Consider the following 27,557-nt stretch of genomic DNA (forward strand, 5'->3'; position numbering starts at 1 on the left):
TAGATAGATAGATAGATAGATAGATAGATAGATAGATAGATAGATAGAATATGGCAATCAGGTATATGTCTTAAAATGTCACCTAAGGCTGCCATAGCCAAGCCATGTCATGCAGGATAATATATTAGAGGAAGCTACACCAAATGAGCTCCATTTTAGGAAAACAGTAGGCTGCTGCTCTCCTAAAGATGCTACACAGCAGCATTTATAGACACATGGACGCACTGCTCATGGCTACTGTGATCCATAACGCCGTAGTCCTCCTAGTTTTGACCCTGTTTGCATCTCCTTCTGGGAAGCCACAGCTCCAGGAACCGTGGATCGTGATTAGTCATTCCGTCTACTCCCATCACCTGTGGCTGTTTAAAGAGTACACGTGGCGTCCGTCCAAGGAGACACAGGGAAAGTCTCCTGAAGGGAGGACTCTGGAGACATTCATCGCCTACACAAAGGAGTCTGTGAAAGGGAATGACTCTTCTTCCACCAAACACTTGTCATGGTATACTATATAGGGAGATTGTCGATCAACTCTCCATCCTTTGGTACATGAGGAGAGGTGAGAGAAAAACGGAGAGAAATAACCCGATTTCCCTGACTAACACTGAAGCCCTGACTTGCCAGACCCTCAAAAATCCTTTGCGGATTTGTTCTGTGGAACAGGACATCTCATAGCGCTTATGTCAAAGCCTCCTACCTGACTTGTGCTTACACTTCCGTACACTCAGTTAATGTATTTCAATCAAACACTTCCTTGTCTCTCTTCTAGCCTTTACTGCAAAAGCCTGGTTAGATTCTAGTTTGATTTTCTGCCTCTGGCAAGATATTAAGAGTCTGTGTAAATGACATTAAATGAGGATGGCAATTGTGAGGTTAAGAGCCAACACATACAGCACCTACCCTCCACCAGGTACCACCCAGAAACTCTTTACACACCAACCTGACTAATCTCAATTATAACCTTTTAAAGTAACAGCCGCTATCTGTTTTACGGACAAGGCAAGTGGGGTCCACAGAGGTCATGAAGAAGAGTATGGCAGAGAATCGCCTGGTGAATGCCAACCAGGGACTGCAGAATGCCTCACTAACTCGAGAGACCATGTGGTCGTGACCAAGGGCATGATCTAGCCGAGGAAATCCCATCACAGCTCCAGTTTTTAGGACCCCAGAGTAGACAGTGCGATTTAACAAAAATAAACTAGTCTCAAAAAGTAAGAATTTTGAACCACTTGCCTGAAAGTCTGTCATGAATAGAAAAGGTTAGGGGGTTTGAGCTGCCTCAGCTGTGGAAAATCTAACCGGGTAAATGAAACTGACTAGCTTCTCCAGATCTCCTGCTGCCTGACTAAATAGGGATTCAAAGCACTTCCAAAATCAGTAACCATCAGACTGGTTACAACCGTAATTATTTAAATATTTAGGATCATAAACTAAAGTTAGTTTGCTTCCTGTATTCTATCAGAGAAGCTGCATTTTTCTCTCATCTTCTTGCAAGCCTTACTTATTCACTAGCCTTGGGTTACCTCACAGACCTGCTGAGAACCACCACCGCCAGACACGGAACACAATATGCATGAACACCCTACTATGTACAGGAGATTTGACAATATTACCAGGCCAAAATTGCAGCTACTTCAGGAGCCTTCTGATAAGGACTTTGAAATGGTAGACTCTCCATAAATAGTAGAAAAAAAAGCCGACATACCTTTTAAGCTTGTCAACTTCCTATCACAGTCAGAGATCACGCACATCACATGACCTAAGATGAAGGCCATGAAACCAAAACTAGTAAAGATACAGTATGTGAATAGTTGTGCCCCTGTCCTACAGCGTGGCACACATTGCTGATCAATCATAATCTCTTCCACTGATTCTGGATAGACACGAGGTTACTTCTCAACAAAGAGAGTCAGAGTTAGCCAATGGGATGAACTCTTCATTGTTTCTTTATCTCTGAACATGAAGAAAATGGGTTCAGATCTCCCCAAACTCTAAAGGGGTGGTGAGGAGGTGGTGAGAAAGCGGTGCCTGCTCATATTCCAAGTCCTCTTCTCTTGCATACAGGCTTGTTACCACTATTTGCCAAATTTCTTTTAAGAGAGAGAGAGTGTGTGTGTGTGTGTGTGTGTGTGTGTTTGTGTGTGTACTCACGTGTGTGTGTGCTGGTGCACATGCTAATTTGGCCAACAGGCTTGGCATTTCTCTAATAAGAATTCCTAACTGAGAAGAGCTCATGAGACACTAGAACCAAAACCGCTGGCTAGCAAGTCATTGAGGCTGCTCGCAAGAAGCAGGAGACATTGTTTAGGAAGCAGCCCACTTTTCTTGTAATAAAGAAAATCAAGACAGCAATCCTAAGCACATTTATTAACCCCCAGTGTGGGTAACTGCCATCAGACAGGGGTCTGTCAGTTTTGTATTAACATAAGTTACTGCGTTTTGAGTTTGCAATAGCACAGCAATGCAAGCAATACTGGAGATAATTGCTAACGCTGGAATTCTGAGAACCAAGCCCTGTGTCCAGCAAAGGCTTTTAAAGAATTTCACTCTTAACAGCTGCTTGCTCAGAAGAAATTCATTTTGCATTTAAAAAAGAGAGAAAGGGAAAAAAATAAAACAAGGAAGCACTCAATTGAGCAAGCATTTTCTTAACTCATTTTAAGGTAATCTCTTCCACCCATCAACAATTTCTCCAAGAGGTGGAACCACTGGAAGGGGATTCTGTATGATTTCACTATATGCTCCATCCTCTAGTGGGGTAAGACATAAAATAATGCGATGAAGATAAAACAGAAAAGAAGAGCTTTGTAATAGGCAGGCCACGCCAACCAATTTTAAATTGAATTACACAGCCTGCTAATCTTTATGATGGGGTAAGATGTCTTCCAACATTATGCATTATACTAAAATTTGCAGCGCGTGCCCCTCCCCACTTCTTGAGCTGCTATGACCCACCCCCTACTGCCTCCCCTCCTACCTTATCATTAAGATCGCTCATCTCCAACCCCAAAAGCATTATTCCCGCTGCGTGGGGAGGGAGGGTATGATTCTGTGCAAGATTTCATTTTTATAGCCATTGTTAGTTGGTGTGTATCTATATTTCACACGAGAGCACAAGGAAACGATATTATGAATACCAGACATATTTTCCTAATACCGTAAGCACTTTTTTTTCCCCAAAAAAGGATAGAATCAAACACGCACACGGGCTCGAGTAGCACGGAGGAGAGATGCTCGATTTTGAAGATGGATGCTGTGAGCTGCAGGCTTGATGTTCAATGAAGCAACTACAGCAGAAACTCCAGATTTTCCAAGTCTAAAAGTGACAGGAGCCCTGCTGGAGAATGAACCTGCATGTCTGGGGTGTGCCCTTGCCCAGTTGGCAGGCTTTTCACACTCTGTGGGTGACGGAAAGATTATTGATGAGAAAGGAAAGACCTTTATCTAAGGGCAGGGGCAATATCAGTCCTGAATCTCCACCTCTGATAAAAATAAGAACTAAGAAAGGAAGGCAAGGACATCTGAGGCAAGTTTCTTCTTCTTTCCTCCTGCTGTAAAAGGAGAGGAAGTCTCCACGTGTGCCCAAGGGCAACCATGTCTGAACTATTACTGAGAGGAGTGACCCTTCTTTTTTTTTAATAATTTATTTATTTTTATTTTATTTGCATTGGTGTTGTGGCAGCACGTATGTCTGTGTGAGGATGTCAGATCCTGGGGCTACAGACAGCTGTTAGTTGTCATAGGGGTGCTGGGAATTGAACCTGGGTCCTCTTGAAGAACAGTCAGAGCTCTTAACTGTAGAGCCATCTCTCCAGCCCTGTGACCCTTCCTAATAAGCATGCATGCTACTTTATATCTTTTCTTATTCATTTATTATTTGTGGTGAAGAGAAAAGTGTGTGTGTGAGTGAGTGTGTGTGTGTGTGAAGTCAGAGAGCAACTGGATACTGGATGACTTTTGGGAGTCAATTTTTTCCTTCTGGCATGTGGGTCCCAGGGATGGAAATCAGGTTGTCAGGATGGACAGGAAGTAGAGATTCACCCGCCGAGCCCTGTCACCAGTCCGCAAGCTCCATCTTGACAGTTTACACTACTGTATTGTGAATGCAGGCTGCACTGCACTGTGTCTTATAAAAAGAGTCAAAGACACGCTCGTACAGATGACTTGTGAGCAGTAAATTCATGCTCATCATCCCTGAACTGCACCCCAGGCAAGGCCAAGCTGAAAGCTTACATCTGCAAACTGAGGTGATAATGGCCAACAATAAGGAGCTGCATGGAGAAAAACTAGAAAGACCCATACAAGGGACCTTTCTGGTTCTAATCTACACTATTAGATGAGAGTCAGCAGACCCTCTGAGACACACTGATTGCTTCCCAGTGTCCAATAACAGTGTTCAGACTGGGGAGAGCCAGCAGTCATTCCTAGTAGCCAACGGTGCATGGCCGCTCCCTGCACACAGACCCCTGACAACTCTCTCCAGACTGGTTTATACTAGGTGAACTTGGCTGCATAATAATGTAATATGGTGTAATGACTTAAAAATCCTAAAAGTGAAAGATTCCATGATTTGATTGTTTCATTGGTATCTTTGCAGCCCCACTAACCAAGAAATAAACCCAAAGAGCAAAATGGCAAACATAAGCCGAAGGAAGACAGGACTAAACTTTGAACACTGTATTCGCATTCACAGGGGAAGCTTGCCTGCCACGGCACGCACCTCTGTGGCCCTCAGGTTCAAATCCCGTTATTATGTGGTTATTATTAACTAGGGCTTCCTGCTCTAGTTGCATTTCTAACTGGCTAAGCTCTTCAGCTCATGAAAGGGAACCACCGTTACCCATGCCGTCACCAGCACAAGTACTGACTGAGCCAATGGCTGGCTGGCTGTCAGCTGCAAATTCAAGTGACAGAGGGGAAGAAGAGCCCAGAGCGCTGTACACTCTGAATCCCAGGCAACTGAGTAACGCCAGCAACAGAGTCAGGAAATAGAACCAAGATCATTTCACTCTTGATGTATTTTACAGAGGACTCCCAGCCCAGAGGTCCTCTGCTATACGGTCTCTTCAAAACAAGGGAGAGCCAACTGTCTCCCCTATTCCCAAACCGAGAAGAGAAGCACAAAAGCTAACTAAGAACCACGCACGTGACCAGGAGAAGAAAGACAGCGCAGTTTACCTAGACAACTGCATTTGGAAATTAAAAGGGGAAAAATGCAATTTTTTCTTTGTTTGCTGTGTTTTTGGATGGTCAGTTTTGTTCCCTAATTCCAAAATTTGAGCAGAGTTAAAAAAAAAACCCTGTGGGGAAAAAAGTTTGCTTCAGTTTCATAATGCATATGAAATTTGTCACAATAACATCTAAGTCTTGTAGATCAATAATGCATGTGATAGCTGCTTAATTATTTACTCTGTTTGTAGCAAATGCTGTTCTAATACAGGCTGCAAATGTAAACAAAGCTGAGACATGCAAGCAAGATGACCAACACCAACACTTATTTCCCCCCAAATGATATTCTTTTTTGGCACATCGTTAAAAAATTTACCTAAATATCTCAATTTAAAGACATTTTGATTGATAAAATTCATATATTTATAAGTATGCATGTTTTATAGGCTACTAAAACACTAAACCCCAAATGCTTTAAACATCCCTTGCTTTAAAATACTACACATGAACATGACACACAAAAGGTAGGAGGATGAGAAGAGCAAATGCCGGCACAAAGACACTCACCAAGCAGAGGCAATAAAATGCGGTGGCACAGACCCAGCAAACAAAATGCATATTCATTGGGGACACATCTATCAACAGAGAAGACTAGAGTTCTCGGCGCACTGTGGCATTAGTGATACTGTCTGCCACCAACAAAGTATGGGTCCACAGGGCCCGCGGGATGACCCTTCACACTCTGCACAGTAGGGATTTCTAGACAACCAGCATCCCTGACCAGGAATAACATACTAGGAAAACAGCAGATCATTTTAAACTGACATGCAAAACTACCTCAGCTTTTTTCGCTTACTCATGGAACAAAAAGGAAAGAAAAATAAGTAAAAACAAATACAAGACTCCAATTGTGTGTTCTGAGACAAACTTTTCTCATCTGAGTAGAGTTCTGAATGTCCCTCAGAGATTCTCAGTAATCATGTAAGTAAGACCCAGGGCGAAGCTCCAGAGTTTCTGTGTGGTTGTTCTAATTGGACAGAAGTTCACTGAGGTATGTAGAATTGGGGTCTGGCTAACCTTGCTGTGATTTTTTTTTTAATCTGCAAGTTCTTTACAGTAAAGTTTCAACTAAAAAAAAAAAGACTTTTGTTGTAATATCTTTTAAATTCACAAGCCTAGATGTATCTTCAATTTTCCTCAGGGACTGACTCAGCCAGGCCAGGAACACACACTGTATGTGAGTTCTCAGGCTTAAAGGACTACCAGACACATTAGCAAGGACCTTCAATTTTCACAGTTACCATATGTTGGGCAGAAGTCTGGAAGCCTTCTTTCAAACTTTGTATGATATGTTGTTACTAATTTTCACAAATTTTATAATTGAGACACCAGGTAGCATCTTTGGGAGTCAAAAAGGACAGGTAACTGAACTACACCCATGTTTTCTAGTCTTTGCCAGGTCAAAGCAGATGCTAGAAATGAGACAAGTGCAGCCTCTTTCCATTCCGGTCCTGAGAGTCTAGAGTCCCACCCGCATCCTTCCTGCATGCTACAAAGCGCAGAGTTGGGAGCACACTGTGTCTCAGACCCAGAACACAGTCACCTCTCGAAACTGTTCCCACTGTCGCTACTGATCAAGAATGACTGGCATTTAGGAGGCTCAAATGAAATAAGTATATTTATAAAATAGCCACCAGTATCCTTTCCTTGTCATTTACTACCCAGAAATACTTAAACCTATTATTTTAAACTATATAACACTTTCATAGGCTAAGTTGTCCATTATACCAGCCTTTTCCTTAAGAAAAGAAGGCGAGAAACCGTTACTTGGTTTAGTTGGATTTCTAGAGCCAACTGCAATTTGTGGTTCTGAACTAGATCCTGACACAGCAAATATAAAACAAAGTTACTATAAAGAACAGTGTTGGAGCTGGAGAGTTGGTTCAGTAGCTATAGCAGCATGAGGACCTGAGTTAAAATCCTCAGAACCAAAGTAAAGTGGGGCATGGCAGTGCCCGCTTTTAATCTCAGCCTCCTGTGGTGAGTGAGATGGGAGCAGACATGAAAGCTTCAGATGGGCACGGCCAGCTCCCCTGGAGTAGGCAGCAGTGAACAAGAGAGATCCCGTCCCAATGTGGACGATGAGGACCATTGTCCTCTGACTTCCACATACCCACAGATGTGTTCTCTCACACTGATACACACGCAGGCACGCGCGCGCACACACACACACACACACACACACACACGAACTGTATTAGCATGACAGCCATCAATATTTGGAAAAGGTGTGCAAATAGAATTATATCAATTCATACTTCTTGACTTTGATCAGTGTAATGAGTCCATGCAAATTAACACTCCTGTTCTTTGAACTCACTGCAGTACGTATGGCCCAGACGTCTGCATATATCAGGAGGATCCAGCCATTGAGAACACGGGAGGGTGAGAGAGAGGAGCAAATGCATCCACATTGGAAAATCCACGTGAAATACACATGGGAGTTCACTACAGTATTCCTGCCACTTATATGACACTTGAAAATATTTCAAATTGAAAACTAAAAAAAAAAGTGAATTAAAAAAACAAAATTCATCAGGCCTACCCACTAGTGTGAGAAGTACTGTCTGCCCAGGCAATGAGTCTGACCTCATGGGGCCCTCCTGGTACTTCACCTCAGACTCCAGGGCACTTGCCAGATCCTAGGCTGCTAGCCTGGCCTGCATGTGAGAACAGCCATATTGAATTACAGGGAGACTGCTGTAATTATGGCCTTCCCTTTCATCTGCCTTGCAGGACTCCGAGTGAGAATGTAGAGAATAAGCTAATGATTTGCCACGCATCTCTGATGACCACTGTATTATGTGCATCATAATATTTTCATTTCTTCTTCCTGCACATAATGCCATGCTGACAGCAAGGTCAGTGATGTTACTAGAAGGGATTTTTAATGAAAACAATTATAAATTTAAAATAACTGTGTTTAAAGCATTTAACAGTCACCAGGGTCAAGTGATTACAACAGTTACAAGCCCCATGGGACATGTTCACACCAAAACAAAGTGAATAAATTACCTCAGCTGGCGCGTGTAATCACTAAGTGACCACAGGGGTCAGGCAGCGTGGAACCCTGAAGAGGTTCACGTAAAACCAATAATGAAAATTTATCAGTCAAAGGTGCGGAGGGGAGATGACAAGAATCAGGGAGTCGAGTGATATACTAGAAGCAGAACCGAGTCTCTACAGAGCTAGAAAGGCCAGAGAAATGCCATTCAAAAACCCAGGGGACAGACGGAATCAAGACTCCTGGAAACAATAGGCAGACAGACTGGGAAAGGCGGGGGGGGATTAAAATGGACGTGATCTCTGCAGCAACAGCAAGTTCAAAGCCAAAGCAAAGGCTATGAGATTTCAGTCCTCATCGAAGAACTTCACCGCATTCTGGGAATGCATCTGGATGTCTCTGATGTAGGACGATGATAGGAAGGGATGCTAACAAGCAAATGACAGTCATCTCTAACATTTGCATGACACTGGTCATCTCCCAAGGATGGCCCTTCAACTTCACCCAGGTCTGGGAAGACCTCTCTTTCACATAAAGAAGAGGTTGGGAAGGGAAGCCACACCCCTCATGCAGGTAAGCATAAGAAGGATGTGGAGAAAAGTAGGCATTGATGGAAAGGCTATTAATTCCTAAAGACCTCACTAGTGACTCCATCGAGACAGGAGCCCAGAAGCCATAACAGTTGGCACGCCTGAGATCTGAACACAGGATGGGGGAAAAGAAGACAGGAAGGCCAGAGAGAGGGTTCAAAACAGAGGGAACTTTTGAAGTGGGCGTTAAAGAGTGAACAGAGTTCCCAGAAGAAAGAGGATGAGAATGTTTTTAGGTAGTGGAACCAACATGAACAAATATTTATTATTCAGTTTACTGAGTACTGATTCTGCCAAGGCATGGTGCTGTCAACCACAAAAGCTGGAGGACAAGACAAAGTACAGTCTTTAAATTATTTTATTAGTTCTTCGAGAATTTTATATAATATTTATCCATCTCCTCTCCCCCAACTCCTCCCAGACCTTCCCTTTTAGAATGCCTGCAAATACTTTTCTAAGGATTAAATGTTTTTTGTGTTATTTTATTTTCTGTTTACTTATTTTTTGAACAGTTTTTTTTTCTATGCAATCCAGAACTCATGATGATCCTCCTGTCTCAACACCATGAGTTTTGGAACAAGAGACACAGCCTTTTATTTATTCATTCTCTCATTCTCCCCTCTACCTTTCCCTTAATGAGGTCTTACTTTGTCGCCCAGGATGGCTTCAGTTCACAGTCCTTCCATCTCCATCTCCTGAGTGTTGCGATTACATGCCTGTGCCCCCATGCCTGGCCTCTCCCTACAAGTTCCAGATACAAGGACCCTGCTCTAAGATTGAGAATCGGGATGGAGGGGGCCTCACATTTCTATTTTGGATTGAATGGTTTGGAGAAGTTGGTTGGGCTTTTGGAAAGGTGGTGGTTCTAAAGAGTTTCATTTTTATTCTAACAACACAATTTAAAAACAATAAAATGCTTTAATAGCCCACCCTTTTCAAGGGAAATTTTGACCTGTCTTTTTCTCTTAAGCTGGTGTAGTGAGGAGTATATGTCTGCCTCTTGCCTCGCGGAGTATAGCTCTCTCAGGAAGGGAAAACGCACTGAGTTTTAGAGTCCAGAGCCAGAAGCATAGCTAGAAGTCCTGTAACTTTGGCTCTTGCCCAGCTCCTGCACTGGCTGCCGTGTGACCCCAGGCTGCCCTCCCACCTCTCTGAGTCTCCATCCATCTGTCAGTAAGACAGAGCTAATGTTGTCTGCTCACATCAACCTCCCCGGACCATTATAGAGCATTAATGAGCTAATACATCCAAAGATACTTTGAGTTCTTTGTATAAAAGCTGTCATATAAATTACAGGCACTATAATTAATGTAATTTAAGAAAATGGCTACCCAGAACACAGAGGGACAGGTTCACATGGATCACAGAAGACCTGTCACCGTGCCCTTGGGTCACCAAGGAGCCCGTCTAATGGGATGAAACCCAAAGCTGCTCATTTTAGAAAGTGTTTAGCTTCAGTTTCTTTCCAAGGAATTTAACTTAATTCTACACACATCCTGAACCACACTTTAAGTTTGTCTTTACTAAGAAAATGTACTGATATATGAATTAGAAAAAATCATAAAATAATTCATTTCTAAAGCAAAAGCTCTTCAGCATAGACAATTAGATCGTGAGCAGGAATCAATTGTTATTGGGACTAAGCAAACCCTCTTTTCTGACATTATTACAGGCAGGAATACAAGATGTATGATGGCCACAGGAGAGACTATGTAGGCTGATCATGAGAACCTGATGAAACTCTAGATTTTCAGACAATGAAAACAAAACCAAACAACAACAAACCAGACTGACCCGAGATCTCAGTGGAAAAAACACTTGCCGAGGATGTTCGTATTAACTGTGACTTGATATAATCTAGAATCACCTAGGAAGGGGCTGTCAATGAGGGGTTGTGTAAATAGGCTGTGCCTGTGCGTAAGGCTGTGAAGGGCGCTCTTGATGAGTGGGAGGACCTAGCCTACTATGGGTGGTGCCATTCCCTAGGCAGAGGGGATCTGGCCACAGTAACAGGAAGTGAAACTACAGCACTGTACAAGAATGAGAACTGGAGGTCAGCTCCCAAGAACCCAAATAAAGTTAGACAGGCAAGGAGGAGCTGGGACTTGGAGACCGGGAAGCTCCAGGACAAGCTGGTTAGTCAGACCAGTCAAAACCTGGTGAGCTCCAGGTTCAGTGAAACTCTGCTTCAGTGAATAGGGACTGAGAGAAGCACCCAGTGCCAGATTCCGACCTTTAGAGCAGGTGCACACGTTATAAATACGCAGCTACACTGTAATCCAACACACACACACACACACACACACACACACACACACACACACACACAAATATGAAAGCCTAAATCGCTTGAAATAATAAATTATAACTCTAGGAGTATAACTAGGAAAAACAAATATGACTCAAAAACTGAAAAGGATAGCATGGCCGATACTACATCTTTGAAAAAACAGTAAGAAGTGTTGTAGGTATTAAACACCCCATATAAGGAGCAGATTTATGGGACTCTGGTCCAGGTTCCTCTGGAAATCACAGGGAGAAGCACTCATGTCTCATCTTAGAAATGCCTCTCTTTACTTCTCTATCAGGTCTAACGAATCAGTGGTCATATAGCTACTGTGACTGGATGCTGTTGCGAGGTTGCACACCTCATGCACGCTGGGCTCTCCTCTTTGGCATGTGCCAAGCGCCTCCCTAGTGAGCAGACCTCACTTTGCCACGTTTTCCCTCACAATGGCCGACTGCAACCTGCTCGGTCCACCAATTCCACTTCCTAACAATTCCAGCTGTCTAAAAATACTCAAAAGCCTTGAACAACCATGCCATGCCTCGGAAGCATACGGAGACTCTAGACATGAATTGAACCCTGTGCCTGATAACCTGGCTGGAATTGTAAGGATCATTCTGGAAGGAGGAATGGGGAGTGTGGAGGAGAAAGCAAGTGATGAGAAAAAGATAAGGAATGGAAGAGAGATGGTAGGAGATGGAGAGGGGACCCCTGTACCAGGGGGTCAGAAATCAGCCAGAACCTGGGATGCCATGTGTGTCTGGTGTGACATGCTTACAGGGTGGGCGGTGGCAGGCCTCTGATGGGTAGGCAGAACCAGAGAACTCACTGTTTCTCTGTGAGAGGAGGAAGTGAGCCAGAGGCAGTGTAGCACAGGGGTCTACAACTTCACTTCCTCATAAGTCCTGTTGTCCTCAATTCCTTTCCTCTTATGCCCTCCCAAGGAACAGGAAAGATGTAGCAATAAGGTAGGAAGGATACGAGGCACATTTTGGAAACATTGAAGTGGCAGGTCACCTTTCTCCATCATTTTCTACCTGGTTTGTTTATCAACTTGTCACTGCTGGAGTCATCTGGGAAGAGGGAACTTCAGTTGAGAAAGTACCTCTATCAGATTGGCCTGTAGGGAAGTCTATGAGGCAGTTTCTTAGTTAATGACTGATGGGGGAGGGCCCAGGCCACTGCAGGAGGCACCACCCCAGAGAAGGGGGTTCTAGGTTGTATAAAGTAGTAGGCGAAGCATGAAGAACAAGCCAGTGAGCCGCGCTCTTTCACGGCCTCTGTATCAGTTCCTGCCTCTAGCTTTGCCTGACCTCCCTCAGCAATTGTGTCACAGTCGTGGACTCTAACAGGGAAGTAGAAGCCAAATAAACCCTGTCCTCAAGTTGCTTTTCGAAAGAATGTTTGATCACAGCAATAGACGGCAAGCTAGGACACTACCTTAATGTGTTGGGCATGCTTTATCTTACTTAATCTCATAACAATCCTTGTGGTCAGCTTTGCTAACTAGTAATATTTCTCCTTTCACAGATGAATGGATCGAAGATCACATGATTAACAAGGTTAAAGCAGAATTTAAACACAGGCAGATTACACTCAATATTCACACTGTTCCTGATAGCATACTCTTTATATGACAAGACATAGGTACACACATGCCACAACACAGCATGCACAGCCTTGTTATGGTATGTACTTGTTATGGTATGTACTGTCAATCTCAATTTTTTTCTGTATCATTTTTTTAACCTTTTAAAAACAAAGACCTGTTGTGGAATAGTTGTTTAACTATGCAAAGATGTGTTACATTTGCTTATATAAATATGTATTGCATTTGTTTAACTATTTAAAGATGTGTTACATTTGTTTAACTATGTAAAGATGTGTTGCACTTGTTAACTATGTAACGATGTGTTGCATTTAACTATGTAAATATGTGTTGCATTTGTTTAACTATGTTAAAATGTGTTGCATTTATTTAATTATATAAAGATGTGTTGCTGTTTCACCTTGCCTGCCTAAGGCACCTGACTGATCTAATAAAAAGCTGAAAAGCCAATAGCCAGGAAGGAGGTATAGGTGGAACTTCTGGGAAAGGAGAGTAAGTAGGAGGAGGAATTTAGGCTTGAAGAAAGAAAGAAAAAAAAGAAAAAAAACAAAAAACAGGGGCATGCCAGGGACCAGACAGACACAGAGGAAGCACGAAAGTAGGACATACAGAATGAAAGAGAGGTAAAAAGCCCCTGAGGCAAAATGTAGATAAATAGAAACCAATTCAATTAAGTTAAAAGAGCTAGTGGGACAAGTCTAACCTAAGGTCGAACATTCATAATTAATAAGTCTCCATGTCTTTATTTGGGAGCTGGTTGGCAGCCCAAAGAAAATTCCAAGTACTACCACCTAAGCTCTCAAAATAGAAACAAAAATGCCATGCGATCACTTCCTAAAAGCACTTAAAGGTTGAAGATTTGCTTCCAATAAGGTCATTCACAGTCATGTGCCACAGCTTCTCAAAGACCAAGAATATTAAAGAGACACAGCAGTCTTCACACGGGAAATGTGGTAACACATAATAAAAGCATTTTTTAAGCAACATATGTCATTTGAAGGACCATTCTATGCCTAGGGATAAACCCTACAAATGATATTTTCAGGGCAAAGCAAGAAGGATGCTCACCAGGACAGTGCCCATGGTAACGAAAGGCTGGGGACGCCTTAGGTGTCCGGTGGTAGAGATAGGACTAACAAATGACAGAGCACCCATTCAGCAGAGTGCCACACTGCCACAAGCACAGCCTGGCAGGTTACGTTTTTTAAGTTACAAATTAACAAGTACAGCTCTGTTAAGCCTTTCTTTTTTAAATTGTCATTAAAGTCCTCAGATAGCGTAGATGTCTTGTTACTAAGGGTGTTCAAAACAGAAATGAAAGTAGAAACATTTCCAAGACGATGTCTGCCAACTATAATTACTCTGGAGATGGCACTGCAGAGACACATGTATTTTCAACTTTGTGCATGTTCACATATTTGGACTTCTAAAATTAACATACGTGTCTCTTATTATCAAAGCATTCTCCGGGGAAGATATTCAAGGCATCCTGCTTGATGTGAAAGTTGTTTATATTTTGTTAAGGAACAGCTACAAAACAGCATGGATGTTTTCGTGTGTGTGTGTGTGTGTGTGTGTGTGCAAGTGTGTGTGCAAGTGTGTGTGCAAGTGTGTGTGAGTGTGTGCGTGCAAGTGTGTGTGAGTGTGTGTGCAAGTGTGTGTGAGTGTGCAAGTGTGTGTGTGTGCAAGTGTGTGTGTGTGTGTGCAAGTGTGTGTGAGTGTTGGTGTTGAAGAAGAGCAGAAAAAGAAAACGTTCCCTGAGGACTCATATTAAGATTCATGCGGTGATGTCTCTTCACGGGTGTTGTTTCCTTCCTACCACAATCTCTGCTTTCTAAACTATAAGTATGAACACATGAAAGACATAGATGAGGATTAACAGCTGAGCTTGTGAGGGCCTTTCCTGTTGTACCAACAGCAAGATCACAGGAAAGGGAACACGGTCTTTGGAGTGGAGCAAAATCGATCTGTGCCTACAGCTGGGATGCTGGTTACAGACTCACAGTTGAAATCATTCTTCCTACGATGCGCCTACAAACGGAACATTCCCAAAACTGTCCTGGAAACGTCTGCGTTCTCCCTCTTGGTCCTAGAGGAACTGAAGGTCAGAGGTATTCAGTGATAATCGAAGCCAAAGAAAAGCCCTATTCTGAGTTCACGGGATCGGTACTATGTTAGAGGAGCTCTCTGACTAACTCAATTATTACGTATGAACTTTCAGCCCTAAGAATAGACCACAAACCCTTTGTATTCACAATTTATTGTGTCGGAAGGCAAACAGCAGCAGCAGAAGCAAACACTTCTTAAATACTTCTGCACAGAATGCCAGCCACTATAGCACCAAGGAAATGGATGATAGGAAAGGCTTTAGGAGAAGAAGAACAGAGATGGGAGGGGGAGACAAAGGCTGGACATACGCTTATGTGATTTTAATGTTTGGGCCAAAGTACAGGACAAAAAGTCTTATACTTTATGTTCATTACTTCAGTGAATCAACAAACGTCTGTGTACACGCGGTGTTTGAAGAGCCCATTGGGGCACACCATTGTCCAACAGAGTGAAACACAGGCAAATGATTCTGTTTCAGCCACAGGATGGCTTCTACAGATGTAGAGCTACTGTGTTAAGTTAAGAAGCAACCATTCAACCGTCATGAGGGATGAGTGAGCTCTTCTAAGACGGTTCTATAAATAATCAGAAACAGGGTTTACAAAGCAGAGAGCTGGGAGGCGGCGTGCTGCATGTGAGGAGTGGGAAGGAACTAGATTGGGGGAGTCCCTGAAAGTTGGCTATGACAAGGGGCTAAGCAATCAAATAAGAACCCCTGAAGACCGCTGGTACAGCCGCTACCAGCCTGTGTACAATAAACAAGAGGCCTTCCAGACATATGCAGAGAACAAGAAGCCAGCCCAGAAGAAATCAAGTGAACAGGGATGAGTGCCAGTAAACAGGCATTGATGGGGAGAAGACACGGCCGACAGCAACGCGAAAGGGCACCTCATAAAACGTGCCTCCAGGGAAGGTGGGATTAGAGGCCGCTGATGTTCAGAATTTAAGAAAAAGCAATAAAAATAATCACATTTTAACTGACAGCTACTTTGTCGTTAACAAGTTTAACCCAAAGCTGTGACTGGGGATTCATTTTTTGCCGGGGTGGCAAAAGGAACTGTTGTGTTTGGGTGGCAGAGCCCTGGCTCAGCTGCGTGGTTATCTGCCTGCTCCTGACAGGACTATATTAGGACTATATTGTTTTATAGTGGTATATCATTAATGTCTTAATAAATAAAGCGTGCCTGAAGATCAGAGAGAAAAACTAAGTCACTAGAGGCCAGGCAGCGTGGTGGCAGACAACTTTCATCCCAGGATTTGGGAGACAGAGGCAGATGGATCTCTGTGAGTTCAAGGCCGCCCTGGGCTACACAAGACCAATGCAGAAACAGATCCAGGTGGTGGTGGCTCACACCTGGATCATCCCAGTCCTGGGTCATCCCATTACTAGGGAGTCACAGGCCTTTAATCCCAGCACTAAAGGGGACTATAAGATGGGAGGAGACAGAGGCTCAGGGCTCCGTCTGCAGTTGCCCAGCCTTGGTAGAGGTAGGACTGCTCTAGCGGCCAGCTGTTCTGCTTTGCTGATCTTCAGCTTGAACCAGTGTCTGCCTCCAGGTTTTTATTATTCGTGCTACATCATTTAACTATCATTCCTTTTTAAACTGGGAAAGAAAGATGTCTCTATGTCTCTTTCCCACAATTCTACATTCGCTCTTTGGCCCTAGACAGCACTTGTCTTTCTAACCCTGGGCTGGTTCCCTAGAAGACAGCAGCTAGGTAGAGCGAGAGGCAGTTTTTCTCTGTAAAGACAGCACATGGGGGTGGTGGTCAGCCAGCTGGACCTTGGAGTCTAACAGATTCAGATTCAAACCTAAGGTCACTTCCTAGTTGTATGCACTTAACTAGCTAATGATACCTTGGTTCTTACTGCCCCGACAAGTTACCCAGAGGACTGCATGGAACGATACAGGAACGGGGCTAGCCTGAGAAACTTACTCTTCATAGAGAAGATGTGTTTCCCCACCTGCCACTTCCAAAGTTCTAGCCCCAATCTGGCCATTTACTGAGTGACCCTGGGCAATTCATTTGACTTCTCCAGTTCCTACTTCCATTGAATAAGAAAGCATCTAAATAAGGAGGTGTCTGAGGGCTCTTCCAGTCTGAACACTGTGTCAATGTGGAGAGGGAGGTTTCGCTCCAAACTGTCTTATTCTCCTGGGTCAGTCACTTTCAGTTTTTGCATCTTGAAGCCTGTGCTGCAGACTCTCTTAGCTTCAGCTCTGCAGTAACTGTGGACAGCTGTCTCAGTTTCTTTTCTGTAGCCGTGATAAAACACTCCCACAATAGTAAAGTAAGGATGTATTCTGTCTTATGAGAAGTACAGTCCATCATTGGTATAGGAGGTCCTTCTGTCTATGTGTTGCTTTCATTGGTTAATAAAAGAACTGCTTTGGGCCTATAGCAGAGCTGTAGGGGAACAGAGCTAGGCGGGGAAAACTAAATGGAATGTTGGGTGGAGGAAGACAGAGGGAGAGACACTGGAGCCGCCAGAGACAGACATGCCAAATCTTTGCCAGTAAGCTACTTCCACGTGGTGATACACAGATTAATAGAAATGGGTTAAATTAATGTAAGAGTTAGCCAATAAGAAGCTAGAGTTAATGGGCCAAGCAGTGATTTAATTAGTACAATTTCTGTGTGGTTATTTCGAGGCTAAGCTAGCTAGGAGGCCGGGACAAACAAGCGGCTCGCCTCCTACACATCATAGAGAGGAAGTGAAGGCAGCGGGAGCCTGAAGCAGTCAGTCCCATTGAACCTGCAATCAGGAAGCAAAAGGCAATGGATGCCCATTGCTTCTCTGTCTCCTTTCTCTATTCTTGGATCCCAGCCAGGGAATATTGATGCCCATAATGGATGGGTCTTCCTTCATTAGCTAAGGCAATCAAGACAGCCCCCAAGGTCTTGCCCAGGTGCACGTCTCCCAGGTGATTCTCGATTCTGTCAAGGTGACAGTAACCGTCACACTGTCACACACCAGAACGTCACAAGCTGAGTCAGAGCACACCCTCATGTGTGGTCTAACGTCAACTTGACACACAAACTAGGGTTATCTGAAAAGAGGAAACCTCTACTGATAAAATGCCTCCATAAATCAGGATGTAGGGCTTTTTCTTAATTAATGTTCAATGGGGGAGGGCCCAGCCCACTGTGGGGGGGTGCCATCCCTGGGCTGGCAGTCGGCAGTCTTGGGGTTCTATAAGAAAGCAGGCTGAAGAAGCCAGTAAGCAGCACCCCTTCATGGCCTCTGCATCAGCTCCTGCCTCTAGATCCTGTCCTGTTTGAGTTCCTGACTTCCCTCAGTGATGGACTCTGTGGAAATCCAAGCCAAATAAACCTTTTCCTCCCAGCTTGCTTTTGGTCATGTTTCATCACAGCAACAGGAACCCTAACTAGGATGCCTCACAACAAGCATTAAGTAATATTTTTATTATTTCCCGTCTTACCAAAGATGGTTCCCAAGAGTCAGGAGGTTAAACATGTATCAAAAACAGCAAATCAAAAACTAGGTGTCCTCGACTGCTTAGAACGTCAACAAGCTTCTCACTCTTCCACCCTTGGGCTGTCACTAGATTTAGTTTTAGCTCAGTGGTCACAGCAGCTCATCTCATGAATTACTCCATATTAATAACTTTCCTGTTACACCTGCCCTGTGGCATATGGCCATACTAATGAGGGCCTGCCATCTCTGAACCAACACGGAGCTCATTAGGGATTCTTAGGGCTTATAGCTGGTGGGTCAGGGTGACAGTCAAGATGAGCAGGACCGTCAGATGAAGGCCAGCTTTCAAATACGTGCACTATTAGCATCTGGACAAGCAGCTATCAGACTTCCAGGTGAAGCTGCCGATAAAGCCTCGGCTTTTCCCAAGCTCACAAGCTCATAAGTGACTCTCGAAGTCACGCTCCTCAGTCACGCAGCCTCGTGTTCACCCCATGAGCGGACCTGTGGAGATCACTTAGCTCCTCCGGAGCTTTATGTATTAATGCATTTATCTATCTATTTATAGTGTATATGTGTAAACATGTGTAAACACGCGTGTGACCGGGCATGTGGTGGAAGTCAGGTGGCAGCTTGTGGAGGTCAGCTCTCTCCCTCTACCATGTGGGACCTAGAAATAGGAGTGAGGTCATTACACTTGGCGGCAAGGTGGCCTCATCTGTTATGGCGTCTCACGAGCTACTTTGAATTTTCTCATCTACTAAATGACCTTGGAGAAGTTATCTGTAAAATGGGAGTAACCTCGGCAAGCAGGTGTAGAGTGCCCAGCCTGTCGCTGAACCAGATCAATCCGGCGACAGAGAAACAGAGCATGAGAGAAGGCGATGTTGTTTGCAAAGATCAGGATAGTAGAGAGGAAACACAAAAATCAGTCAGAGGCCACTGGACTTGTATGACCAGAGCTGGTGAGAGTTGAAAGTCCAATTGTAGCAAAGGCCCTCATCACCTTGACCTCTACCTGGCAGGAAGGGCTGGAAGCGCCCTTTCCAGGGGAGAAGTTCCTGCCTGAACCAAGTGGCAGAGTAATCACACACCATCTCTCACCCTCTGAGCACCCTGAGTTGCCCTGGTAACAGTGAGCTATTCTCAGCCTTCTCTATGGGAACCCAGCTTCTCTCCCCATTCCCCATGGGCTCCGGTTGGTCTCTTGTGCTACACCCCTTCTTGAGACCTCTCCCTGGTGCCTGGCTAGATCAGGGTGGGGGTTAGAGGGAAGAGAAGGAAAAGGAACTGGCGTGCAGCAGGGCCTCAGCTTTTGATTTCCTTATCATTTTATTTCCTTAGTTACGGCACATTTCCATTTATGGAGCACTTTCCCTTATAAAATCTCCAAGTGTTTATTTCTAATCTACTAAATAATCCCCCTGACCTCTTCTTGCTTTTACCCTTTAAATATCTCTTGATGGTTCACTCACCACATTCCCCATTCCATTATTAATGGCCCACAAAACCCACTACCAGCAATCATTTACTGATTAATCTGCACAGCAATCCAGAAAGACAGGTAGTATTAATCCTTAGATCTGCTGAGGGAAACCAAGGGGGAAAGGGGTGAACTCAGACGCCCAAGGTCAGCAGCTCCACTAGATTATAACCAGGACCTAATCTGTCTGTATTTCTGTGACTACCTCCCCCTGGCTGTGCCCTTCCTGGAAACAAAACAAAAACCAAAAGCATGCTCAATACCTCACTTTAGTTGCAAGGAGGTCATTGATAAGAGTGGCTAAAATGGGGGCTGGAGAGATTGCCTTGGGCACTGTACGTACACACACACACACACACACACAGAGAGAGAGAGAGAGAGAGAGAGAGAGAGAGAGAGAGAGAGAGAGAGCCTTTAAAAAGAGTAGTTAAAAAGAGATAATACTTGAAAGAAAAGTTTACCAAGGCAAGAAAAAAAAGCGTAACAATTTGGATGACACCCAATTCTGCCACAGTGCGACTCAGAATCCTCTGAACTTCTTTGCATCTCTGCCACCTATAAAAATGAGATAATTATGCTAAATGACTTCTAAAATATCTATCTGCTTTAAATACGACTGAGCACCTACTGAAAGGGCAGAAAACATAAAAGCTCCCAAATCGGATGCTGAGACCACCATAGCCTGGCGCATCCTTCATCGCTACAGAAGCGCAGCTGCCGCCCAAGAACGTGACGGCGGTCAGCAGCAGAGCAGAGCTGTGCAGTGCCGGCTCGAGACTTTAACCATAAGTTTTGTCCTTAGAAATAAGTCAGTAGAAACAAAAAGACATACACATGAGAAAACAGACATTTTAGCTCTTGCTGCCCAAGGTGATACGGCTATCTATTTAAATGCTTGTTTGTAAATACATGTCTTACCAAATAAAAAGTATAATTAATGTGCTATGCTGTCCTTCAAAGGGATAAATACGGAAATTACGCTAAAATGTTTAGTCTTGCCAATAGTGTCCAATGAAAGTAGCCAAGAATGATGGAGGTTTGTACTCTGACGACAGTTATGTACAAGCTGATATGCATGCATGAACACCAGACAAAGCAAACTGCTCATAGTTAAGCTTATTATTCATTCTTAAAATATTTTAAACATTCTAAGCATTATTTATCAATTATCATACATAATTTATCATCTCCAACAACTTAGAACTTTCCCATACCTTGCTTACATTTGATAATAAACAAACAAACAAACAAACAAATAAGTTTCTGCCTAAATCCCCTGAGTCATTTTCATTGCCCACATAATATTCATGACATCATTCTTCTGGAAAGAGCTTTTGCTTGAAACAATACATACTTCTTTCATGTCTTCAGAAATTCACTACCCTTCTTTGTTGTTTGTTTTATTTATGTTTTTTATTTATATCCTTTATGGCATAGGGACTGAGCCCAGCAGCTTGCAGATGAACAGGTGGTAGGTGGGTACTCTACCACTGGGCTGCGCCCGAGCCCTAGATCTTTCTTCTCACACAGGTGTGAATACCTCCAAGGTGGCCTTACCGTGCTAATATCTGGCAGCTGCTCTCCCAGGACCCAGTGTTTTGCTGAACTGTGAACCTAAGGGCCCATTCCCAGTGTTCAGGAAAGTCTAAGATTCTGTTTCGGGAATTATGCTGGGGCAGAGGATGTCTGCAAAGTCCTGGCCAGGGTGCAGGGCACCGTAGAGAGTTACTGCTGGGCAGGGCAGAGCTCAGGAGGGACTGGGCTCCCGGGAGGGACTTTCACAACCTCTAGACGTATTCTAGTTACCGAGAAGTATTCTCTTACTGCTAGGCCATTTGTACATCTTTGATCATAATACCTTGGAAAGACTAGAGCCAGTGAATTAAAAACATGATTCTAGGCCTTGTGTGTGCCAAGGAACGTCCTCATTAAAGCAAGATGAGGGAACGGAGATCGGTTTCAAAGCTTCCCATCTCTTTGCCCCAGAGCTGCCGAGGCCAGGCACTGAAAGATGCACAGTAAAATTAAATATCTAAAAATTCATCTTTAATTAACAAAATTGGATTAAAGCTAGACACCACGGCATATCATACAAGAAACGGCTGAGCTGGCTTCCAAGTGCTCTAATTCAATTAGGACGCAGTGAGTGACACTCAGACCGGGAAAGGTTAATTGGGGCCGCCAGAACGCAATCATTCCTTACCTAACCAGTCATTAAACTTCTTAACCTCTGAGGGCAGTCCCAGCTCGGTGAAATCGCCTGTGTGGAGAAGGATGTCCCCATAAGGCATCTGGATACCATCTGTTCTGGAGTGTGTGTCTGAGATGCAGACAAACCGCGTGTGGCCCGCTGGTTTTGGAGTGTCATATGGGATGGGGTCGACCCTGAAGTAGACATAACAGATCCCGTAACAGTTAAACATGTTAGAACCCTCGTGATAGCCATCACACATACATATCGACTGTCGTTGTGCACATACCCAAACAATCCACCTAAGGACAGAAGGGCCCCGGGGGATGGGAAGAAGACAGCATTCCTCGTGCACAGTCCCACTAGGGGAATCCAAAATGTGTTACTTACCTGGTAGGAAAATTAAAAGGAAAGCCAGAAAAAAAAAAAACCCAAGCAACTGATAGTGATTAATACTGAAGTTTCTGGATATTGAGCCCCAACTGAGGAAGCGAAATTCTGCCTTTTCTCTCTCATCATGTTTCTACTGATCCCACCGCTCATTAGGAAGTGGGCAACTCGTTTATTCGTCCTTAAACATGCACAGCTTAAGCAAGGAATTAATTTCCAGGGAGCAGCCTGCGTGTGCTGTCAGCTGAGGTGCGGAGACAGCACAGTTTGTTCCGTTTCCTTTCCTCACTCGTCCAGCACCCAAGTCTTCAGATTTTCGCTAAGAGGTTTGCTGCTCAAGCTGTAGAGAGGCAAAGGAATGCTCCTAACAGGGATTTTAACATAATGCAGGCTAGAAGAACTTTGTGAAGTCTTTACCACCAGGAACTACCTGTAGCCCAGGTTACACTTTAGGTTACAAGGACCCTCAGATACCCTGGGCACAGATTCTCTTTAGTACAGACAGCATGTCCTCTAACAGATTTGGACACATCTCTGTATGCATTAATAGGTGTATCGTTCCAGAGACCCAAGCACTGTGAAATTTTTTTAAAAAATATTTATTTATTTATTATGTATACAATATTCTGTCTGTGAGTATGTCTGCAGGCCAGAAGAGGGCACCAGACCTCATTACAGATGGTTGTGAGCCACCACGTGGTTGCCGGGAATTGAACTCAGGACCTTTGGAAGAGCAGGCGGTGCTCTTAACCACTGAGCCATCTCTCCAGCCCCACTGTGAAATTACACAAGGGACATGAGAACCAAAGGCAAAGAGAGCAACCCAAAGCAAAGAAAATGAAACAGAACACTTTTGTTTGAGTGTAACAAAGTGTGCTTCATAAACTTGGTAAAGAAATGCAAATCTGATTCTCAGAGCAAACAGTTTTAATTATTTAAGAGGTCTGTCTCTATGTTAAGGATGGTTTAACTGTATCAACTCTCCGCTGACAGTGTCCTTTAATTTCTCTATAGCCATGCGCACTTATTGCTGGACCACAGAGGAAGAGCAGCAGTGATAAAGGCAAAGAGAAGGTCACCAGAGAAGCAGCCAGGCACGGTGGGAACTGGAGTGTAAGACATTAAATAAGGAACCCCGTGTTTTACATCACAGCCCCACCCTCGAGAGTCGGACAGCATCAGAGAACACGGGGAAACACATGCAAACCTCTGATGCAGAATGCCTCTGCAGGGTTTGTTTAATGTCTTTCTCTTTCTCTGTCTTTTTAAAGAAACAATTTAACAAGGTAATTGCGGTAAGAAAATAAAGACATTCGCATGCAGCCAGGAGAGTCCTTAAATTTCTTCCATGTGAGCTTAATCTTTTCATCTCGGTCAAAGAAGCAAAGTAAAGAAGAAAGGAGAGTAAGAAGGAGAAGAACAAGAGGGAATCAGGAGCTGGGTTGCAGTTATCCGAGTCAAGCCAATCAGAAACCCCCAAACAGTTTAACTCGGGTAAAGTACATTGTAAATACATTGTATTCTTCCTGTAAAGGCTATAAGAGACTATGTTGCTACCACGGAGCAAGTTTCCTAGCCCACTGATCTCGCCTGCTAGCCTTCTTATTATATTCAAGGCTGTTGTATCTTTTAACACAGGAAAGAATACAGTCTTCTTTCCGGCACTGCAACTCTCTCTCTCAGGCTCAGTGGTTCCTGTCTTAGCACCATCTCCTGTCTGTGGAAGTAGCTCTCCCAGAGGATGGGTGACTGTTCCACTGTAGCCGACTGTCTTTCCCTCTGGAAGGGACAGGTATGGTTCCTAGACAGAAAATTCAGCGGCTCACTCTAACGGAACTGCTGCATCCAGACCCATTCGACTGCCATTTGAAGGAGACTTTATTATTGGGTCATTAGAAATAAGCTAAATGTTGGGAGTGTGTACAGGTCTGTGCGCACATATCTTTCTTTCCCAGGGCTTATCTAATCAACATACCAGACACGGCCCTCCTCTGTAGTTCTGCCAAGATACAGGCGAGGGCACTGCGTCAAAATACTTGGAAGTCCACTTCAGTATATCAGGGGGTCATCAACGACATCATTTTGAACTAGGTAGACAGAAGGTAGCACATGCCATTGTGAAGAGACCCCTTTATTCTATGCAAGCATGAACACACCCAATAACTGCACAGATCATTTCTCTTGTCTTGACTACATGTTGGACAGTGACCTCTGTGAAACCATGGGAAATGACACTCACTTTTCAAGTCACTTCACCCTTCTTCTGCACCCTCCCACATCCTGCAGAGAAACATGTGCATGCCCAGAATTAATGCATGGAATCCAAGGCAATAAAAATGGGGGTGGGGACAAGTAAAAGAGAGAAAGTTCCTCACCTCCACTTTGAACCAGAACGAGATGAAGAGGCCAAATCAGACAGAAAGACACGCAGAGACACCTCACCCATGGACATTATGGGCGTGGCATTATCTGAGAGAAATGGCACACATTTGGGGGATACATAGAGGAATGATTGAAAAAAGGGGTTGGGGTCGTGGGAAAGATAAAAACAAATACAAAACGGATACACACACTCTGACCTGGAGACCCTCGGGTCCTTTCCTACAACATCAAGTTCAAAGCAGGAGATGGCTGCAGAAGACAGGACAGGGCACCATGCCACGGCTACACCCTCTACACCTTGATAAATATCACCTGGGAGTCAGGGACAGGAAGGTATCTCCACCCACAGACTCCAAAATTGACAATAAGATGCCTGGGGCAGTAACTAAGGTTGAGACAATCCTGAGGGGAAATGGTGCTTCCCAACTGGGCATCTGATGAATGCTTTGAGAAGGCAAGTCAAGACAGACAGACACTTTTGCTACAAAGAATGTCCACAGGGACCTCTGCCGGAGGCAGACCCACTCGTGGGAAGATACACACTCCGTTTTCCTCTGTACTCAACAGCTTTGCCACTTACTGCTTGTGCTACTGACTTCTCAGATGACCCGACATTTTCCCTAGAGCATTGTGTCAAGTATCTGAGGAAGTGAGTATTTTACCAAATGCCCTGGAAGCCCCAGGGCCAGATTTAGATATCAGAGTGAGATTTGCACATATTTCTTTGTACTCCCAGGGGAAAACAAGATGACATAGAGAGACGAAAACAAAACAAAACAACAAGACACACAAGACACAACCCCAAATCCCACAGTCTCTTAAAACTCCAAGACAGGGCAAGATCTTACGGAAGTATCTCGTTCAATACTTTATATTAAATATAAAGTATTTAAAGTATATTAAATACTTTATAATATATAAAGTATATTAATACTTTATATTATATATACTTATATATATATACATACTAATATATATACTAATATAATAAAGTATATTAAATACTCTCTGTTCATTCCCTGCCTGGCTAACATAAATTTCCATCCCAAAGGAAAGGGAGCTCTCAAGCCCGCTCTCTTCTCCCAGTGTTGCTGAATTCTATTCTTTGGGTAGTTTTGGTTCCATTCAGACAAACTACAGTAGTTCTACCTATATATTTGCGCTGCTCTTAACTTTGGTCATAGAAGCCTCTTTTGTGGTGGATGGTGATTAATGCAGAAACTTGTAACTAGTCAATGTGCTGAGTATCGATAATACTCGACTATGGATAGGCCGTCTCTTCAAGCCCTCACCATTCGTGGCTTGGGAACTTCAAGGTAGAGGGAGCTTAAAGAACTTCAGAACAGGCAGACTGTCCAGAGAGCTGTGAAATGCTGACTTCCAGACATGATCTGGCTGCTACACACACCACCTCACAGCAGCTATGGCTAACCACACAAGACCTGTTTAAGAGCAAACCAGTTAAGATTCTAGCCTGGATGGTAGAGGTCTTTCCCTACTGGAGGAGCTCCTGGCAGCCTATGGCAGCTGCAGGAGAAAGAGTTACCCTCCTTTGGCGATGTGACCACTGTTAGGTTGTTCATGCTTCAGTGAAACACTGGACACCAATGTGTATGTGGGAAGCAATAATGGAACTCAGGAGATTATTAATTACAAAAAGTAAAAATAAAAAAGGATAGTAAGGCTGACGGGGGAGGCCCAAGGGAAGCAGTGTTGGATAGATATGTACAATGAACATGGTACAAATGTATCGAATGTTCAAAGAATAAAAAAAAAAATTACTCCCCCCATAAAAGATTTTAGCTCCAGATTCTGCATCTCTAGGGAAAGGTGCATGGCTCAGGGATGCTACTGAATTGCAACCCTAATGGAGTCATTTGTTGTGGGCAAGTTTCTGAATTCCTCCGAGCTTTGTTTCTCCCCAGCTATGAAATGAGAATACCAATGCCTAATTTGCTATGCTGCTGCGAAAATATGAACTGTCAAGTCCGAGGCAGAATCACGAGGGAAGTAAGTGTGGCTCTGGAGCCAGACGACAGGGCTCTGAATCCCACTCCACAGGTACGAGAGTGTGTGTCAGCACACGGTCAATGAGTAACTTGAAATGGGAGAAAGTTTCCTGTGCCTCAAAACCGCAGGGGTTTCAGTTCACGGGCCTGTTGCTATGGGCTTGTGTTAAGGCCAGACATCATGGCAGGGAGTATAATACGGTGACTAACAGTGACGGAGAGAAGGGTACAGGGTCTCACTATTTCAAGGATATGCCTCCCCTGGTCTCCCTTCCTTTCAATAGGGTACACCTCCTACAGATGTACCACAGGCAGGCAAACTAACTTTGAACAAAGCAAATGGCCTTTGAGACATTTCAGATTCAAACCATACATGGTGAAAAATCATGATTAGAGACTTAACCTTTGTTTGGGTTCCTTTATCTAGAAAAAAGGGAATATAATGGTGCCCATTACCACACATATGTTCAAACGTATACAATAAGCACATACATAGGAAATTAAAAGGATCTCCCTCACACACTACATACACCATAATAATGAAAACAGAATCCACTCAGAAAATGTTTTTCCTGGTGTCAGTGTTTCTTGATCCTCATTCTATGTTCTGAAATGATAAGAGATTAAGAAACCAGTTGCTTCTCCACGCATCAGTTCTCCAAATATTTGAAAACATATTCTGTGATACCCTGTAATCCCTACTCTGGTTGAGTGGCCAGTTTATCCTGTTTTCCTGCATGTGCCAGGGAACCTAGCGACCTTAGAACCCTGGAGAACCTGTCCTAGGTGCAAATACATTGGTTGGAGAACCTCCATTTGTAGTGTCAAACTCATG

General features: G+C 43.8%; 1 protein-coding gene across 4 annotated transcripts in view; it reads right to left on the reverse strand.

Moving 5' to 3' along the window:
• Positions 1 to 27,557, reverse strand: part of Mpped2 (metallophosphoesterase domain containing 2) — a 185,760-nt gene that overhangs the window by 110,555 nt on the left and 47,648 nt on the right. For 2 of the 4 annotated variants that reach the window (XM_085696737.2, XM_048443692.3), the window contains exon 3: positions 21,954 to 22,135. The exons of 1 other annotated variant lie outside the window; for it this stretch is intronic. In XM_085696737.2, the coding sequence (XP_085552863.1) occupies positions 21,954 to 22,135 (182 nt within the window). Of the gene's footprint in view, positions 1 to 21,953; positions 22,136 to 27,557 lie in introns of those variants that run through there. One more of the 4 variants, XM_085696739.2, reaches the window with a different exon arrangement.

Source organism: Myodes glareolus, chromosome 10, assembly GCF_982192425.1.
Source record: "Myodes glareolus chromosome 10, mMyoGla1.1, whole genome shotgun sequence".
Classification (NCBI taxonomy): domain Eukaryota; kingdom Metazoa; phylum Chordata; class Mammalia; order Rodentia; family Cricetidae; genus Myodes; species Myodes glareolus.